Source organism: Pituophis catenifer, unplaced genomic scaffold (assembly GCF_029215685.1).
Source record: "Pituophis catenifer annectens isolate HBS135680 unplaced genomic scaffold, rPitCat1.0.hap2 SCAF_4, whole genome shotgun sequence".
Lineage (NCBI taxonomy): Eukaryota > Metazoa > Chordata > Lepidosauria > Squamata > Colubridae > Pituophis > Pituophis catenifer.
This window is the reverse complement of record NW_027256884.1, coordinates 47353482-47374666: the sequence shown is the minus strand read 5'-3', so window position 1 is coordinate 47374666 and position 21185 is coordinate 47353482. Positions and strand designations below refer to the sequence as shown.

At 37.1% G+C, this 21185-nt stretch overlaps 2 protein-coding genes across 2 annotated transcripts in view; one reads left to right on the top strand and one right to left on the bottom strand.

The window, feature by feature from the left end:
* Positions 1-6695, bottom strand: part of OFD1 (OFD1 centriole and centriolar satellite protein) — a 50043-nt gene extending 43348 nt beyond the window's left edge. Inside the window, exons 1-2 of the mRNA XM_070943006.1 lie at positions 6600-6695; positions 5447-5647 (exon numbers count right to left, since the gene is read on the bottom strand). Coding sequence (XP_070799107.1) covers positions 5447-5647; positions 6600-6695 — 297 coding nt within the window. The remainder of the gene's footprint in view (positions 1-5446; positions 5648-6599) is intronic.
* Positions 6696-8768: 2073 nt separating this feature from the next.
* TRAPPC2 (trafficking protein particle complex subunit 2) lies at positions 8769-19489 on the top strand. The gene is made up of 5 exons (XM_070943557.1): positions 8769-8854; positions 9975-10086; positions 11940-12084; positions 16665-16750; positions 17865-19489. Exons 2-5 carry the CDS (start codon positions 9994-9996, stop codon positions 17961-17963), a joined length of 423 nt encoding a protein of 140 aa, XP_070799658.1. The 5' UTR covers positions 8769-8854; positions 9975-9993; the 3' UTR covers positions 17964-19489.
* Positions 19490-21185: the final 1696 nt, after the last annotated feature.

The window sequence follows — 21185 nt, the reverse complement described above, 5'->3', positions numbered from 1 at the left end:
ACGTGGCAGGGAAGGAAAATAAAGATGGATTCGCAGAGTAAAGCAAGGGAACTATATGACCAAATGACGGCCAGTGAGATAACAAACAACAGCAGAGAGGAGAGAGGAAGAAGCATTAAAGGAAAACATAGACAGGAACGTGAAAGAACCCCACCACAGGGAGGAAAAGAGGAGGAAGGAGAGACTCAGGAGGAAGGAGGAGTACAAACAAGAGGCAAAAAAAAGGAACTAGAAGAAACAAAGAAGAAACAACAGGAAAGTCAGTAAGACATGGAAAGAACTCTAAGAATTCTATCAGTAAATGTAAATGGCCTCAACTCACCATCTAAACGACACCAAATTTTCAAAAAGATTCTGAAACAAAAGTCCGATATAGTATGTCTCCAGGAGGTACACATAAGAAAACTAGATACAAATTATATACAATATAAGAAATTAGGAATAACATATTCATCACTGGCAGAAGAGAAAAAAAGAGGAGTAGTGGTATATATTAAGGAAGGGATAGATAGTAATATAAGATATACAGACACTGAAGGTAGAATTGTGATGATAGAGTTAAAATTTGACTTCAAAAATATATTATTGGTTGCGATATATGCACCAAATAGTAAACAATTAGAATTCTACAAAAAAGTGCATGAGAAAATCATAGAGCAAAAAATGGAAAATGTATGTCTAATTGGAGATTTTAATAACATTTCGGATGTAAAAAAAGATTATAAATCTGACCAGCAAAATAAAAATAAGAAAAACATATTACCTAGAACCTTTACAGAAATGGTCGAAGAGTTAAACGTGATAGATAGCTGGAGGTTTTATAACCCTGAAATTAAGAACTTCACATATTACTCGAATCCACACAAGTCTTGGTCCAGGTTAGACATGGCATGAGTATCTGGTATGTTAATGAGAGAGATAGAAACCGTAGAAATCTTATCAAACGATTGGGCAGATCATAACCCATTAATGATGACGTGGAAGGGGCATCAGAGGAAAAAAAACAGATGGACAATGAATTTACAGGTAATCAAAGAGAAAGAATATAAGAAGTATTTGGAAAAAGAATTAGAATTGTTCTATAAGGAAAATACAAAACAACACACCTCCCTACAAAATTTATGGGACACTACTAAGGCGTATGTAAGAGGCCTTACAATAGCGTATAATGCAAAAAGGAGAAAAGAGAGAAAAAGAATATAATAAAATACGGGAGGAAATTCAAAATTGGGAACATAAATTGCAAGGGAAACCAGGAGATGAAGAAATAAGGGTGAAGTGGATAGCGGCAAAACATAAGCTCAACATATTAGAACAAGGGAAATATGTACTAAATTTGAAATATATAAGGCAGAACTATTTTGAGCACGCAAACAAACCAGGGAGGTGGTTGGCGTATAGGCTAAGGAAAGAAAGGGAAAAAAGAACAATTCAGAAATTACAAGATGATGAGGGGAAGATCCAACAAAGCATAGAGAAGAAAAAGGAAATAATACTTCAATATTATCAGAAGCTTTATGAGAAGGACATAGCAACAACAGAGGAAATTGAACAGTACTTAAAAGGAGAGGGGGTACAAATATTAACAGAGGAGGAAAAAGAATTACTAAATAGAGAGATCACGATGGGTGAATTAAAAGAAGCATTGAAGAGACAGAAAAATAATAAAACCCCGGGGACCGATGGTTTACCAACAGAATTTTACAAAACATTTGGAGAATTATTAAATGGAATATTATTAGAAGTGTATAATGAAGCCCTGTCGGAGGCAAAATTACCAAACACATGGAAGGAAGCGTATATCTCCCTAATACCAAAAGAAGGGGCAGATGCCACATTGATAAAAAATTACAGGCCGATTTCTTTGTTGAACACCGATTACAAGATCCTAATGAATATAATTGCTAATAGAATGAAAAAAATATTACATAACAAAATACATCAGGACCAAAACGGTTTCTTGCCCACAAGACAAATAAAAAATAATTTAAGGATGGTAATGGATGTTTTAGAGTATTATGAAGTGCATTCAGAAAGACAGATAGCCCTGATCTTTCTGGATGCACAAAAAGCATTTGACCAAGTTAACTGGCAATTTATGAAAGAACAAATTAAAAGTATGAATTTCGGCAATAAATTCACAAAAATGATATCATCAATATACCAGGACCAAAGAGCATGTATATTGGTAAATGGGGACCCAACGGGATTTTTTGGAATAAATAAAGGAGTAAGGCAGGGATGTCCGCTGTCCCCTTTGCTTTTCATTTTAACGTTAGAAAATTTATTAATTAGAATTAGGGCAAACAAAGAGATACAAGGACTAAAGATTAAGAGAGAGGAGTACAAGGTCCAAGCTTTTGCGGACGACCTTGTTTTTTTTATAGAAGACCCAATAGAAACAATCCCCAAGTTAATAAAAGAAATTGAAAAATTTGGAAGAGTAGCAGGCCTAAAAATCAACAAAGAAAAAACAAATATGATAACAAAAAATATGACAGCAAAGCAAGTAGAGCAATTAGTAAATGTTTCACAACTACAGGCAGTAAAGAAAGTGAAGTACTTAGGAATCCATCTGACGGCTAGAACAGTAACAATAAAACAGGACAATTATGAACCCTTGGTCCAGAAAATTAAAGAAGATTTAGATAAATGGGGGAAACTAAAGTTGGGGAGGATAGCAGTGGTAAAATCCAACATACTTCCAAGACTCCTTTATTTATTCCAAACGATCCCAATAAAATTGGATAAGAATTTTTTTGACAATTTGGATAAAATAACCACAAAATTTGTATGGGAGGGGAAAAAATCGAGAATAAAATTAAACATATTACAAGATGATAAAATTAGGGGTGGTTTCGATTTTCCAGCGTGGCAAAAATATTACAAGGCTGCCAGTTTACTATGGATCAAGGAATGGATAACTTTGGAGAATCAAAGACTGTTAAAGTTGGAAGGACATGACCTAATGAAGGGATGGCATGCCTTTATTTGGAATTCCGGAAACAAATCATACAAACATTTTAACAATCATACCATTAGGAAATCTTTAATTAGTACCTGGCAACAAATTCAACGTAAACATTATATGAAAATCCCCAGTTGGTTGTCGACAATAGAAGCAACCACCCACCCAAACATATTATCAAAACAAAAAATACTACGATACAGAGAAATATTGGATACACAGGGTAAATTAAAAACTAGGGAAGAATTAAAAGAAGAAGGAATAGCAATAGACTGGTGGCCCTACTCACAAATAAAAATAAGATACAGGAAGGATCAGGAGGAGGGGGGAATAGATTTGAAACAAAACAGGTTGGATAAATTATTAGAATCTAAAGAAGGGAAATTAATTTCGAAAATCTACAAATATTTACTTGAATATGATTTGGCAGAAGAATTAGTGAAAGGACAGATGATAGCATGGGCGAGAAACATTGGCCACAGTCTATAGCTAGAAGATTGGGAAAGAGTGTGGGAAACTAACTACAGCATGACAAAATCGGTGGCCTACAAAGAAAATCATTATAAGATGTGGTATCGATGGCATCTGGCCCCCACAAGACTTGCGAAAATGTACCCAAATGTAGATCCGACCTGTTGGAAGTGTAGAAAAACACAGGGAACCTTCTACCATGTTTGGTGGCTTTGCCCGGTCATTAAGAAATATTGGAACAATATAAGGATATGGATAAGAGAAATTACAGATTGTGAAATTGAATTAGAACCTGAGATTTTCCTATTGGGCATGATCAAAAAGAACATCCGAAATGACATAAAATACCTAATACTTCATATAATCACGGCGGCAAGATTAGCACTAGCACAATTTTGGAAAAGCGATCGAATGCCAACAGACCAGGAATTAATACAAAAAATATATACATGCGCAGAGATGGACAGACTAACTTTAGAGTTACAGGATAAGGAGGACTCTAAATATTATGAAACATGGAATAGATGGTACCAATGGATAAACCAGAGGAAAGGAAATGGGTAGAGATGAAATTTAGAAGAAATTAATATAACAAAAACAGCATTGTCAGAGGTATAGAATATGGAATATTTTATTGTATGTTTGTATATATATACATATAATACATATAATATATTTATATAGAATAATGGAAATTAGTCAATAGGTGACGTTTATGTACTGTATATGTAAATTTGTTTCTCAATTGAGAGAAACTTGTATGTTTTTTTAAAATGTTTTTTCTTTTAAACAATAAAGTTTAATTTAAAAAAAAAATGTATATGCCTTTTACAAAGAAACATGTAAAAGTACTACAATTCTCTCCCTGATCCTTTACCCCATTAGCATCATCAGCATAAGTATGCGTTCATACAATTATTGTTTTAGATTGTATTTATGCATGCCACCTTTGAACATTCTCTATGAAAAAGCCTCTTCAAATACTTCATAGGTTTTGCCTATAAATTAGCAAAAAAGGAATTTGTCACTTCTTCCTTCTATCACAATACTGAGTTAATGAACCAAATGTTAATATAAAGTACCTTCTTATCCTCATAAAATATTACAGTTGCCTGCCTCTAATACAGTATTAAGAGAATTTGTAGGGACACTTCTTGCCAGGTTCTTAATCACTAAATAAAATTGAAAAGTATACTTTAACTCTTCGATTTCGTTAAAAAATGCTGTTTCAAACAAAATGCAGGGCATTAAATAAATAAATAGGAGCTGTGAAGAAACCTGCTTGGAAAAAAATTAGTGATTTCAATTTTTTATGGATTTTAGTGGCAACCAGTGCAAATTTTAACATTTTACTTGGTGGCATGCACCAAGCAAACTGAAAGTCCTAGCAGGAGTTTGAAATCTTGCTTGGATTTCTGCTCCCTCTTGTCTCTGAGAGTTGTCTGAAAGAACTTCCTGCCAAAGGATTTCAGTTTTGTGCCTGCTTGGATTTTGGCTATCAGGCACACAGCTGAAATCCTTTGGCAGGGAATTTTTTCAGCTAGCCCCCAAAGATGAGAAGTCCTCAGCAGATGGCAGCAGCTTGCAACCTTCTCTGCTAGCTTCTCCACTGGGTTTCTGGGAAAGCTGGCAAAGAAGATTGCAAACAGAGATCACATGACTGTAGGATGCTTGGCAACTGGTCCTAACTACAAACAGGATGCCAAACACTCAGATCATGATCACATGAAGGCTGGTGCAATATTTTGTGATAGTTGAAAGTGCTTTACAGGCCATAAACTACCCTTTCCAAGACTGTCATTAATTTGAACCATAGTTAAGCAAACTGCCTTAGGTTGAGAAATTCTTGTAATAGATTGTTTGGGTACCAGTTCTAAATTAAGAAGGCACACTGTAACAAAAAACAGAAAAAGCTACTCAGCTCCTATTTTGGTTTCAGAATGCAACTTGATTGGCAGAAACATGCTCAGGAAATACCTCTCCACTTTTGAAGAGGAAAGTACTTACTTTATCCTTTTCTAATCCACTTTCTGGGTAAAAAACAGACAGTGAATATTCATAGCCACATCTTCGCAAATGATCTGCCACTAAACTATTACATGCCACAATGATCAATGAACTGCATTCACTAGAAGTAGCCTTTGGGAGAATTTCTCTACATAAAACTGGATTCATTAGTTCATGTATGAGTTGCTTACGGAGTTGCATCTGAAACAACAACAAAAAAATTCATTACTGTTGTTTTAAACTTCCCCCCTGAAGAAAAGCAGGGTATAAACATGATAATTAGTGAAGTTTTAAATCTGGAAAGGTAAAACTGAGCTATGTGTTATATTATGCATAATGTGGTATTGGTTTTGTAATCATTTACATTAAGGAGAAAGCTATGGTTTGGGGATATACTTTGGAATGAGTTTAGAGAAGCACAAGGTGGGTATCACTAATTAAATGTTATGTCATTTTACACACTCCTAATTAAAGTTAATGTTTTGATCTGATCTGCATTGAGAATATTTGAAAAGCTCCCTTGAATAAAATGAAAATGCACTCTAATTTTAAAGATTAGGACTGGGCAATCTTTTGGCAGCCAAACTATAATTTGAGCAGAGCATGAGCTTTATGAGAAAAATTGGTAGTCACATCATAGATATGGGCAGTGCTGGAATGCTTTGATTCCCATAGCAAGGATGTCTTAATTTGTGTATTAGGGTTAAATCTATGTTAGGTGTATACAAGCTTGCACATTTTAAAATGGCAAGAATTTAAAATTTAATAATTCATATGAAAGTGGCTAAAAAGAGAACCACATTTAATCCCTCTAATTTAAATTACTGTATGAATCTTAGATTACGGGGGGGGTCTTCCCCAAAAATGCACTGAAAAAAAGTGTATGCAACTAGTAAAGATATCTTACTAATAGATGTGTGAATCAATAAGTCATCACAAACTGGATATCTGTAAGGTTTCACATATTTTATCACTACTGCTACCAATATACTATATATTTTAGTATACTCAGCATCATTTAAACTGTAAGCTACTACATTTTTAACAAAAGTTTAAATTAAATTGGTATAACTTGTTATAACAAATATTCAGCTGATTTTGCCAAGATTAAGACCCAAATTATCCTAATTTTAATATATTTTAAATCAAAGACCTTAAGTGTGTCCAAAACGCCACGGTTTTTAAATGTCTGGTATAATTGTTTCCGGAGGTCATCTTGTGACAGAGCTTTAAATTCAGATGAAGACATGAGAATCTGAAAACATGAAAAAAATAATGTAATATTTTTATATCCATAATCCAATTTCACAATAACATATTTGGCAATATAAATAGACTCCATTAAAATACTAAGCACTACATACTGAAATCTACATCACAACATTTTAAAAATTAAATGTTTGGAAGAATGAGCAATGTGTTGTAGCAAAACAACAAAAAATGCTATAACATATTACTCATTTACTACAACTTTCTTTACTACAACTTAAGCTTTCATAGACTAGAATTTAGTTTGTCAAATGCACAAAGACATAAAGACTTAAATGCTTAGTTTAAATAACTGAACTACATAAATAATGGTACAGATTCATTTTGGGAATTTAAGATCATAAATAACGATAGCAATCAACTCAGTTTAGATCTGAATTTATAGAATTATTTTATAGAATTAAAAAGAACAGATATGTAGATGAAAATAAATGAAATACTGAAAGCTTCAATAAAAACAATAATCAGTAAAATACTCATCATATAAAGCCCATGTATTATTTTATTATTTTTATTTATTTGTATCCTGCCTTTATTATTTTTACAAATAACTCAGGGCACTGAACATATTCAACACATCTTCCTCCTCCTATTGTCCCCACAACAACCCTTTGAGGTAAGTTGGGCTGAGAGAAAGTGACTGGCCCAAAGTCACCCAGATGGCTTTCATGGCTAAGATTGGATTCACAATCTCCCGGTTTGCATTCTGGTGCCTTAACCTCTAGACCAGGCGTGTCAAATTCAAGGCCTGCAGACCAGATCCAGCCAGCGGGGTGTGCTTAGATCTGGCCTGCAGGTCCGCCCTGGAAACAGCAAAGGACTGGCCCATGGTGCCTCTGCCAGTGAAAACAGAGCTTGGGAGGGCCGTGTGTGGCCTGAGCTCAGTTTTCGGCTGCGATGGCCTCCTACAGCGCTCTGCCAGTGAAAATGGAGCTCGGGAGGGCTGCACACAGAGCTCCATTTTTGCTGGCAGAGCACTGCAGGGAAGGAAGGAAGGAAGGAAGGAAGGAAGGAAGGAAGGAAGGAAGGAAGGAAAAATCAAAGGAGGGAGGATGGAAGGAAGAAGGATGTGAAGGGGAGTCATGTGACTGGATGGGAGTGTGTGATGTCAAGTTGGCCACACCCACCCAGGTTTTGTAGCTCCCAGTGTTTTGTTTTCTGTGGAAAATGGGTTCAAATGGCTCTTTGAGTGTTTATGGTTGCTGATCCCTGACATAGTGAGATCCAGCACATCTGCAGACCAGGTTCTGAAAGGAAGGTTAAGTCATATTATCATTAAAAGTTGCCAGACTCTAATGCCCTAAGCCCACTTTATGCATTTTTATTTACTTGCTAGATGTATACTCCTGTTTTGTGTCCTTACAATGACCCAGAAAAGCTTTCCTCTCATTTCTTACTTTTCCATTTTGTATCATATAAAAGTTTGGATTTTACTTACAAATAAAAGAAATTAGCAAAGGCAATTTTAATTACTGTGGTAGAAAGCTTCGGACTCTAATATTTAAGTAACAGTACCCAAAGCAGCATTCCATCCATTGCTCTGCAAAGAACAAAGCAATAATACGTTCATCCCAGTTTGAAAACATTAATTCCTCCAGAATATCTGCTCCACTTCCGTCTCATAGACATCACACTTTCCAGGCTACTTTCCCACCCTTCTCCCTCATCAGCCTTGCTCGTTTCAGGGTTTATTTTGTACACACTGGGGATCGGAGAAACGGGGGAGGTGAAAACAGAACAGACATACACAACGCACCAAACTCGACACCGCAGCAGAGAAGAAAACCACAGTTCCTCTAACGATCCACCAAAAAAAACACACAAAAAAAAAAAAAACACCAAAAAGGCAAAAGGTCTCCTCACGCCCCACCCCCGAAGGAATCGCGTCCAATGACGATGCGCCCTGAATCGCCTCTTCCAATCCTGCCGTTGTTGCTATTACTACTCTGAGACGCGTTGCTATCCCAGAATTCTCACGAGAACTCGCGGGGCTATTTTCTAATTCGCGCTTTAAAAGAAAAAAGAAAAAGTGGGGAGCGGCTTCTGACGACATCAAACAGCGCCGAGTGTTCTACGAAGGAAGGATTAGATTCTTATCTTTTCCGCCCTCTTTGAAACCCGGCAGCTGTAGGGCCTCAGGTGAGCTGTTGTTTTTTTCTTTTCTTTTCACGGATTCTCTAAAAATGGATAGATGGCATTTATAGTATAGAAATAAAAAGAAATAAACAGCAGCAGTGTACTATAAAAGTCGAAATTTTCAACAGGGAATAAGTGAAATATAAGGCTGTTTCTAACCCTGGAAAATCTCTACTTGAAAGTCAGATAGAATCTCTGGTGCGGAATTCAGATATTTTAGGTTATCTGGCCCGCCCCTGGAGGGCTATTGTATTTGGAATTAGCATCATCTGGGTAGCCGGTTTTTCCTGTTTAACATTTTATTATGATCATCTGGCATATATTTTCCAATCTGTGCCTTATATATCTTTCCTTATATTTAAGCCATATATCAAGTGCCCAAGGAACAAATTATCTCCATAAATGAACAAATAAATACCGTAGTACAATTATCTGAAATTTTGCTGAGTTTATTTAAAAGAAATGGAAAGCTTTATTCTGATCGAATATACTATGTTTTTTTAAAGAAATAAACTTAAGCATAGTTATAGCCAGGTGAAAAGGTGACGATAATATTATGCATCCCATCCCCCAGTAATATCTTTTTAAAAATATTATTTACATAAATAATTGTGAGAAATTTTCAACTGACAATATAAAAAGTGTTATTTTTCATAATGTACTAGTGTATTTCATAACTTATATTGACTGTTAAACAGTAGAATTGATATTTATTGGAATACAATGTAAATATTAGAATTGATATTTCAATAAATGTGAACTGGAATTTATGATACGAATCTCAGATAAGATGTTGGGAAAGAACTTTGCATTGTTGCTACTCAAACGAAATTATACTTTGTGACTTTAACAGTAAATTTAAAAGTTAAACATTTTCTTTCCAACTTTTACTATAACTTGTTAATAAAAATATATATTTAAATTTTTCATTCCCATTGAGGTGGAGCCAATTACAATACTTTATGTATAAATAAAACTTCAAATAGTATCAAATAGCAAGAACTTCATGGGATTCATTATCTTCACTAATCAAGACTGTTATAAATGCTTTAACATTTAATATGTCACTATTTTTTTCTACAAACCACTTCTTTTCTAGTTGCATGATTCTGTTCTCTTTCAGAAGAGGCCATATTTTCATTATGTCGGGAAGCTACTATTTTGTAATTGTAGGTCACCATGATAATCCTGTATTTGAAATGGAATTTCTACCAGCTGGTAAAGTAGAATCTAAGGTATGAAATCTTGTTCAAATGCACAATATATAGTATCAAATCGTTCTATCACTTAATCCAGGGGTCAGCAACCCTCGGCTCCGGAGCCACAAGCGGCTCTTTGGGCCCTCTGCCATGGCTCCCTGTCCTATCATTGGTTGGCCCTGCCCCTCATTTCTTTTTTGGACTCCAGCCCAAAGTGGCAGGAAGAGACGGCTGCCTTACGCGCAAATGCGTGAAGGCAGGTACAGGACTGCTTTGCTCCTGCACACTCCTCCTCTTGCGACCCCCTGGCCAGCTGTGGCTGAGCTGGCAGTGTGCACACACGTGGGGAGACCCTCCCCAAGCGAGCGCCAAAGCTCAGGAAAGGCGTGCATGGGGTGTGCAGTGGCTCGCTTAAGGAGGGTTTCCCCGTGCGTGCACATGTTCCCACCTCAGCCACAGCTGGCCAGGGGGTTACGAGAGGAGGAGTGGGAGGAGGGTCGCTGGAGAATGCAGGAGCGAAGCGGCCCTGTACCTGTCTTCACACCACATTTGCACGTAAGGCAGCCTTCGCTTCCTGCCACTTTGGGCTGGAGTCCAAAAAAGAAATAAGAGGGGCGGGGCCAACCAGTGATGGGACAGGAATGGAAACTCCTCACTTTGAAATGGCAATACAAATCCCCAAGGTAATTAGTATTTATGTTGTATAAGAGAGAGTAACATATTGCTTTGCCAATTCACATGACTTCCTAATATGCAACTATTACACATCCACATGAACTTTTCAATTGCCTCAACACAGTTAAAGTTACTCCCTCGGGAAAGACACATGCGTGTTCTCTCTCTGTTCTTCCCTCCGCGCTCGGCTGAAGAGCTGCCGGGGGTAGGCGATGACATGGCAAGGCGATGGCCGGAGCATTAATGCAGGAGAGAAGCCACATCCTGTTAAGACCCTCCTTAAGTGAGCGGCCACCCACCCTGTGCTTGCCTTTGCTGCGCTTTGCTCCCGACCAGGGAGTTAGGAGGGGGGAAGGAGGAGGACGGTCACCCGAGGGAGGGGGGGAGAGAGAGAGAGAGACATACACACATGCAGAGAGAGAGAGAGAGACACACACACAGAGTGACACACAGAAAGTGGGTGAGAGAGAGATATAGACACATACAGAGTGATACATAGAGAGCAGGGGAGAGAGGGAGAGAGAGAGATACAGAGAGAGAGAGACACAGGACAGAGGGGAAGATAGGAAGAAGGACAGACACAGAGATAGAGAGAGGGGGGGAGATAGGGAGAGGGGGAGAGAGACTGGGACTGGGTGACTGGGTGGGAGTTAGTGACATCGAGTTGGCCAGGTTTTGTGGCTTTCAGTATGTTTTTTTTTTCTGTAGGAAACGGGTCCAAGTGGCTCTTTGAGTGTTTAAGGTTGCCGACCCCTGACTTAATCACTCGGGTTCTTTGTTAATTTGATTTTGGAACTTAATAGATTTTTTTTTGCTGCTATTGAAAATTATATATTCAAGTCTGCAGCCCATCTCACCTGGATTATATATCCTGATGAACATCCATTTATTTGATTTCTGTCGTCCTGTCTACCATATAAATTGGATCAACTTTTATGCCTTAACTATGATTTAGTATACAAGGATATATTTCAGTATGAATAAATGTTTGAAATCATCTTTTTTTCTTCTAAAAACTGCAAAAAAATATTTTTTCTAAACTACATACAAGTACATATGTTAGTATCTAATATTGCATTAGTCTGAATTTATTCTGTTCATAGTTGTATATTATAGTACATATTTTACATTGTTTAAGCAAATGCATGAAAAAATAAGTTATTTTATACTTTTTGTTTTCAGTATTTAGAGTTGAGCTTTATTTTTCCTCTCAGGATGACCATCGCCACTTGAATCAATTCATAGCTCATGCTGCTCTTGACCTAGTAGATGAAAACATGTGGTTAACAAATAATATGTACTTGAAGACTGTGGATAAATTTAATGAATGGTTTGTTTCTGCCTTTGTCACTGCAGGCCATATCCTTTTTTGTTGCAATGCTATAAGAAGAACATTTCAGAATAGAGATGGAAAGCCTATGGCCTTCCAAATGTTCCTAAACTATCATTTTCCACATTTCTTGCCATGGTTGCGCAGTGGTTAGAGTGCAGTACTGCAGGCTATTGCTGCTGGCTGCTGGCAGTTGACTTGGCCTTCCATCCTTCCAAGGTCAGTAAAATGAGGACCCAGATTGTTGGGGGCAATATGCTGAGTATAAACCTCTTAGAGAGGACTGTAAAGCAATGTGAAGCGGTTTATAAGTCTAAGTGCTATTGCTATTGCCATGGTCGCTGAAATAGTTGCCGTATTTAAGTTGCATCCAGAAGTCTATAGGTTTCTCATCCATTTTATAATATGTAATTATCAAACCATCTCACAAATGTGACTTTTGGTGGTTAAAAATGCAGAGATTCAGCAATAAGTATATTTAAAGCCCTTAATAGCATAGAACCACATTACTTGCAGATCGCCTCTATTTCACCAGGTCAAATAGGGTGGGCACATTCCAGGTCCCTTAAATGTTTTCCTCTAACAGAAGCTAGGAAGTGCACCTTGCCCTGTGGAATATCCTCTATACAGAGATCTGGTAAGCCTCCAGTCTCCTTATTTCCTTTATCTGGCCCACAAGTGTTGGTGTAGAATGAGGTTGAAGCCAATGGTGGGTTGCTCCTGGTTCGCACCGGTTCACTAGAACCGGTAGTAAAAATTTGTAGTAGTTCGGAGAACCAGTAATAACATTGGCTGGCCATGCCCCCGAACCGGTCCCTGGCCCGCTCGCTGCTCGCTTACCCCGCCTACCTCATCAGAGGCTTTTTTTTTTTTTTTACTTTTAAAAGCATTTTTTCTACAACCTCTTCAGCTGAAAAAATGCTTTTAAAAGTGTAAAAAAACAGCCTCTGACGATTGTGCGGCTCAGCTGGGATCTCAGAGGTTTTTAAAAGCATTTTTTCTACAACCTCTTTGGCTGAAGAGGTTGTAGGGGAAAAAAATGCCTTTAAAAGCCTCTGGCGATCCCAGCTGAATTGCCTGATCGTCAGAGGCTTTTAAGACCATTTTTTCCTGCAACCTCTTAAGGTTGTAGAAAACATGCTTTTAAAAGTAAAAAAAAAAAAAAGTTGGCCACACCCACCCAGTCACATTACCCCCACCACCAAGCCACGCCCACAAAATAAGCCACACCCACAGAACCGGTAGTAAAAAAATTTAGAACCCACCCCTGGTTGAAGCCCAGTAATATGTTATGTTGATATGTTTGTGTTCTGGGGCACCATGAGTTTTACTGTCAATGTTTGAAGCTTTCTATAGTTCTAAGGTCTGCGAGGCCTACCATCACTTACTTCATGGTGAATTCCCTGCTCAGAAAACATCTCTACTCGTATTGAACCAGAGGGTTAATTTAGTCTGAGGAGTTGCTGAAGAGCATTATTCAGAGAATCAAATGCTCTGCCGTCTGATATGAAAAACATTTTCCAATGTGAAAAAAATAGTTTTATCTTTATCAGAAAAGAGAGATTTCAAGGATAATTAGGCCATTAAGATGGAATAGCAGTCTCCAGCTTCCTATTTCACAAACTGGCCACCTGAACAAAATGCTGTGCTTATGGCAAGGTTCACTCTAATTTGAAGCAGATTTCAATTAGCCCTTCCTTTGATGGATGATACAGTGCCCTGCTCTTACAAAAGGGTTAAATTCAGAAATTGCATATTGGGCACATAATCTTTCTTTAATACATTAAAAACATACACCCCTGTGTTGGAAGTGGTATTTGTTCTGCTGAAGCACTATCATTCTAAAAATCACCTGAAAATTTACTAGTATGCTGCTTTCTATTGCCACTGCATACTGTAGCTTCTTGAAGTAGTATTTCATACTATTTCATACTACTGTACATTTAATTCTTATTTTAAGTTCAATTTCCTAAATTCATATAACACATTGAATTAGCTAACTACAAGGGATAGCTTTGTGCATATATGAAAGTTTAGATGGCTAGTTTCTATTTCGGTGTATGATGTGAACATGTCCAAATTCTGATAGGATATAGAATGCACAGGCATGATGGTATCCATTCTGCTTACACACAACAGAATTGTGTGCTTTTGTATGAGTTTTTGTAAGATAGGGTGATCATTTTGTCATAAAAATTAGATTCATGATGTAGTCATATTTGGAACAGGGATTAAGGGAAAAATCTATCAAATGTTGTAGTTAGATATTTAAATATTCATTAATTTCTGCCTAGAACTCATCTTTCTGGATCTGAATTTTCTTATGTATTTCTTACCTATTATAAGTTCCCCATAAATTCCTGATATCTATAACACATGGAAGAATACAGGTAGACTTACAACCATTCATTTAGTGGCTATTTGAGGTTATAATGGTACTGAAAAAACGTGGCCTGACTGTTTTTCAAATGTCACTATAGCATCCCCATGGATTCTTGGCAACTGTCATGTATTGAATTTATTGACACGGTTGCAGTGGCATAGGTTCAGGTGATCACCTTTTGTGACCTGACAAAGTAATGGGGAAACCAGATTCACTTAACAACCGTGTTTTTAATTATTCACTTAGCAACTGTGGTAAGAACTGTTGTAAAATAAGGCAAAATTCACTTAGCAACTGTCTTGCTTAGGAGAGGAAATTTTGGGCTCAAGTAAGTAGAGGACTACCTGTATACAGGTAATCCTCAATTTATGACTGTAATGGAGCCTGCCCATTATGGTGACAACAGTTGTGTGAGAGAGCTTTCCTTAACTCCCACCCCCTACTTTTCTTGATGCCATCATTAAACATGTGTGGGTCGTTGACCTCATAGGTGGGGAGGTCTACCATCCAGCTGGGTCCATAAAGGAGGCAGAGAAGCTGCAAAAAGCTTTGCAAAGCGAAAAACAGATCAGCAAGGGGAAGAGCCCAATTAGATTAGGGCCTAGTGCTGTATTCTAATGCCAGAGAGGCTTCCAAAGAAGCCTCTGCATGGCTGATGCTTGTGGGCTGAGCCTCTGCTCCAATCAGCTGGTCATTGGTAGACTGCAAATCTCTCCTAGGTTTTGAGGAAGCCAGCTGCTGCACACAAAAGCGGCAGCTTCAGATAATCTTCCCAAAACCAGAAGCATAAATTTCTTAATAAAGAAAGCAAAACAAGCTGGGAGGGACAGACTTCCTGATTTATCCCCCCCCCCCCACACACACACACACCTTATTGGATGCTGAAACTACATTCTCTGTCTCTGCCCTCCAATTTCAATCCCTTGTAACCACTTAATTTGCTAAATTTGATGCATGCTGGAAAGAGAGTGACAAAATCTGTAAATTACCTATCTTGAAAGTTACTGTCATGCTAAAGCGGAGAGAACAAGAAGAAAACAAGCAAAAAAATCTGCATCTTGTTTGCCTTGAGGAGATGAAGAAAAAGTTCAGCTATAAAGAAAAAGCGGCTAAAGTGCAAGCATGCACCAAATGGCCATGGCAGAAGCTGGGTCCTAAAGGGAGCCAGAAAGCTTTGGAATGCAGAGATCAAAGAATTGTCAGAGCACTGAAAATGGATGCTTTCGAGAGGCATGGGGAGCAGGCCCAAGCCCTGCAGGGTTTCTTCAGCGCGGGATGAAGGAGAGAGACAGGGAGATATTGCAGCATTCCTGTGGTCAACTGTAAGGATGAATGACCATGGGGATACTGCAACTGTCATAAGTTTGACATTGGATTGTTTGTAGCTTTTGGGAGGGGGTGTCATAACTTCAAAAGGATGTTGTTACTGGCAGTATCTCAAAGACTACTTGCTTAGCAAAATATATCTACAAACTTACCTTTTCTATGATTATTTTTCATCTTTTTCAGCCTATATGTTTTCAGTAATAAGTACTTCAATCTCAGATAGTCATTCTATTATAGCTTCTGCATTCTTTATACCTGTAAAAAGTATACTAATTTAAATCAATAGAATTAAAAGCAGAGAACTATCACCATAAATAGAGCAAAAATTGATATAACAAAAATCATTTATCAAAATCCTGGGCAAGAAGAGTCAGCTTTGTGGTCATGAACCAAAGAATACTTTTTGAAAAATGTGTTTTTTCATAATTTACAGATATTAAACAAAAACTTGTTTATACAGAATGTCATCTGTATAAAGAAATGTAGTTTCTTTAAAAAATGAAAACCTCATTTGTTAAGAATTGGATTTCAAAGAAACTTCAAAGATACTGTGGTCTAGCATCTGGACACTTGGTTGTATACTTCTCCAGTCCCTTCTTAGTCTGAGACTTAAATGTGATACTGAGTGAAGAATTTTAGGGTCATTTTTCCCAGTTGCCATAGTTTATTGGCAGAGTTTCTCAATCTCAGCAACTTTAAGATGGGTGGATTTCAACTCCCAGAATTCCTGGAAGTATATTCTGTTCAATATATTCTGAAAATATATTCTGTTCAAAAGGTTGTTTTTTTTAAATATTTTGCTGCCTTTTTTAATATAGGATTTAAATTGTGTGGCAGGTAGCTTTAACCAGACTGCATGTAAATCCTTAAAAACACATTTGTTTTCTTAACTTTTTCTACATATGAGATTTATAATGCTTCATGATGTAAGACAAGAAGATGGAATCAAAAACTTCTTTAGCGATGTCTATGATCTGTATATAAAGGTAAAAGCTATAACAATGTTATCTATCATACAATGAATTGTGTATTCAGTGGGAATTTGGCTTAGGAAATAACCTACAGGTAGTTCTCCACTTACAACAGTTCATTTAGCGACCATTGAAAATCACAACAGCACTGAAAAATGTGAGTTATGACTGTTTTTCACAGTTACCACCTTTGCAGCATCCCTATGTTCATGTGGTAAAGATTCAAATGCTTGGCAACTGGTTCATATTTATGACCATTGCTGTGTCCCAAGATCATGTGATTACCTTTTGTGACCTTCTGACAAGCAAAGTCAATGGGGAAAGCAGATTCACTTTACAACCAGCTTACTAACTTAACAACTGCGGTAATTCACTTAACAACTGTGGTAACTAAGGTTGTAAAATGGGGCAAAACTCACTTAACAAATGTCTCAACAGAAATTTTGGGCTCAATTGTGGTTATAAGTTGAGGACTACCTGTATTTGGCTAAACCTATTCACTTGCCCTGTATGTATAGAGTTGGAGAATGTAAATTGTGTACTTTAATTCCATTTTGCATTATGAAAAAACATTACTGTTTATGGTACTTTTGCTTATTAATCGATAGGCAGTGAAGGCCTAGCATATTTGCATGACAGGTACGTTAAAACTACTGCTTTAGCTGTATAAAATCTGTTGTTCTGAAACAGAATGTTCTAGGGAATTCAATAATGTTCTATTCCTCCTCTGTAGGTTTGTCTGGTCATAGGGTAGGAAGAGAATGTTGAGGAATTCTCTAGAATATTCTGTTCCCAGAACAGCAGCTTTTGCATATATCTGTGAACTGGACGGAGATAGAATGCATTTCGTTCAAAATAGTTCTAGGAACTAAAATCAGTATGATAGATTAGATAGTTAATGTAGATCAATATTCTTTGAAAGTTTTCATTGCAAAAATAGAAATAAGTCTTCCTCAAGGAGAAACAAGGCATTATCTGTCTACTTTTCCATCTAAAACCAGAATCAATCATTAATGGTAGGTTGCTATAAATTTCCAGAACATTAGCAAAGACCAAGTGGTTCAATACAGGTCTTTAGACAAATTGATTCTTAAACTGTTCTCACTATATTCTTTCTTTCTTTCTTCAGTTTGCAATGAATCCTTTTTATGAAGCTAATTCTCCAATTCGATCCACCGCTTTTGATAGAAAGGTTCAGTTTCTTGGGAAGAAGCATCTTTTAAGTTGAATTATTCCATCTGTAACATGACATGAAAAACCTATTGAGTGAAGCAACAAAGAACAAAGTGTTTAAGTTTTACAAAGCAAGAAAACTTCAGAAGTCCAGCAATTTCACTATCAAAGCTGACAACTTTAAATGTTTGTATATACATGTATATGTATGTAAATTCCAAAATAAATGCTAATATGTGTCTTGGAATTTTCAAGCACCATTTACTAAAATGATTGATAGCATAGACCACACTTTATGGGAAGTTTTTTTATTGTAGAAGAGTTTCAGTTCAGGGCTAATGTGTGAAGGTAATTTCAAATCCAACTATGAGTTGAAAAGAAAAAGTATTGGAGTGTGCATAAAAAACTAAGTACTTCTAGTCATGAACAAAGTTAATCTGCTTTTAGTTTGATAAGCTAATACAGATAGTCCTCAATTTACAACTGGTCATTTAGTGACCATTCAAAGTTATGATGGACCCCCCCTCCCTAAGGTACAGGTCAATTCTGAAGTTCTGTCCCCTCCAGCCACATGACTATATTTCAGTCACTTGGCAACCAGCCTCATTTATGACTATTTGCTGCATCCCGTGATCCCGTGACAATTTACTACATTTTTGCCCAAACCCCACATTTACTTCGTTTTCCGCAAAAATGTCCCATATTGAACAATGAGTTCACTTAATGACTACCCTAAATAAAGGTTGTAAAATCAAGTCAGACATGTGCTGCCTGCCTTATGACCACCACAATGTTCCATTACGTTAGTAAGTTGAGGACTTGCATGTTTAGTGGGGGGGGAGGGGGGAAAGTAAGCACATATGTGCAGCTCTTTGTGCAAGCAGGGGGCGCATATGCCCGCCACTTGCACAAATAGAGCTGCATGTGCATTCATGCTTGCCCACCGCTCACATCAGACCATCCCCTCTACCCCCATCCCCAACCAGTTCTCAAAGCTGGAAAGGTTGGAGACCTCTGATCTATTTTCATATATGACTTTTTGAATACCACTTTCTCTTTTCTCTGAACATATATTAGTAAAATAATGTCTTCAGACAAATAAAATTGCATACCTTTATGTAAAGCCGGAGGTGGTCATGAGGTTACTTGGCTCTACTTTAGACACATTAAATATTTCCCCCCCATCTTTATTACAAGTAACTCAAGGCAGCAATCATACATAATACTTCCTCCTATTTTTCCACAACCCTGAGGTGAACTGGGCTGAAGGAGAGTGACTAGCCCAAAGTTACCCAGTCAGCTTTCATGCCCAAGGCAGGATTAGAATTTAGCCTCCTGGTTTCTGTCCTGGTGCCTTCATACTTTCACAAGCATAAGTTATCTCAAAATGAATGACATCCAAAATTTGCAAGTGGCAAACTCTGGAAGCTTTTGTATTTAAATAGTAATGTGTGTGCTTAGGAATGCAGATCCATTAACATCTATTACATAGCTTTCCTATAGAGAATATGTCACTGCCTAAATGGACTGGATGGTGTAATAGCAAATTAATTGCTGGAAAATAAAAAGGTGGTTACATTGTTTGGTATTGTAGAATCATTTTGTTCAGTGTTTTCTACAATGTTCATTAAGTCTTTGAATCCATTAAATAACTGTCAAACTATTAAGATAGAGCTTGAATGTATTGCAGTTTACCAAATAATTATGTATTTAAATGGCTACCCATTTATTCAGTGAACCTCTAATATACACAGCTACTATTGCCAGTTCACTGAATAGTTCAGACAAATCCTTAAATACCTATCTTAACTATTTCACTGATTTTTGAATTAATATGTATCTTTACTACTTTTCACAGGCATTCTGGAAAATACTCCTTAAAAGTAAATGTACAGTTGCACAAATGACTTAACTGTCAGTTATATGTTTGTAGGGTGTAGTGCAAATATTTAATATACTGTACATTTTCTGAAAATGTAATTTTTAAAGGACAGAATATATTCTAGTTAACATACTTCCAGATTTACAATATATCTGTAAGTTGTAGGAGCACAGAGAAGCATACATTGCTGGCTGCCAGAGGTTCAGCAGTTCAATTCTCATCAGCTCAATATTGACTCCGTCTTCCATCCTTCCAAGGTCAGTAAAATGAGGACCCAGATTCTTGGCAATATGCTGACTCTGTAAAACCACTTAGGGCTGTAAAGCACTGTGAAGCAGTATATAAATCTAAGTGCTAATGCTATTGCTACATGTTACTCTGCTAAATTTATCCATCCAGTTGTATGGGATAGATTATTTTTCATCAATTGTTAGTGACCAGCCCAATGAGCTTTTATAGCTGAGCATGAATTTAAATTTGGGTCTTATACTAGTTGAAAAGCAAAGACGTTTACAGTGATACAGGGACTTCTCTTTAAGCTGCCTATCTAATCTCAACATCGTTTGGAACATAGGAGAATGCACACAAGTAGGGAAATCCTATACGTTGACAGAAAACATATAATGTTTGAATACATTTTCAGTTTCTAAATCTTCTTGTGCCATATCCATCATTGGATGTTGGCGATCATGTCTGCAATCCTATTTTTTCAACAGCCGTATGAAAAAGTGCTGCTGAGTTTTGTCCAAACCATTCCCTTAGGTTTTGAAGCCATGATGTTCTTCTGCCTGGACCTCGTTTGCCTTCAATCTTTCCTTGGAGGATTAAGTGAAGGATGCTGTATTTTTCTGGGTGTCGCATCACATGTCCAAAATATTCTAACTTTTGCTTTTTAATGGCTTTGATTATTTCCCTTTGCTTTCCCAGGTGGCTTGTCACCTCATTTGTGATTTTAACCCAGTTTATATGTAACAGTTGTCTGTAAATCCACATTTCAAATGCTTCTAGTTTCTTAAGTGGTTTTCTGTCAGAGACCAACTCTCTACTCCGTAGAGCAAGATAGAAAAGATGTAACATCTGACAAGCCTGATTTTCAGTCTTAGGTTTATATCGTGACTGCAGAAGACGTTTTTTGTTTTGAAGAATGCTGTTCGAGCTTTATCCTTGTCTTTATTTCACTTATCATGTCCCAGCTTTCATGTAAATTAAAACCGAGGTACGTGATCCTTTCAACTTTTTCTAATGGTATTCCTTCTGAATTTATCAGCGGTAAATTAATGGGTTGTTTGCTGATGACCATGATCTTGGTTTTTGAGGTGTTAAACTTCAAGCCATATTTTTCAGGTATTTCTGAGACTGTTGATGAGGTGCTGAAGGTCTTCAGTTTCTGAATAT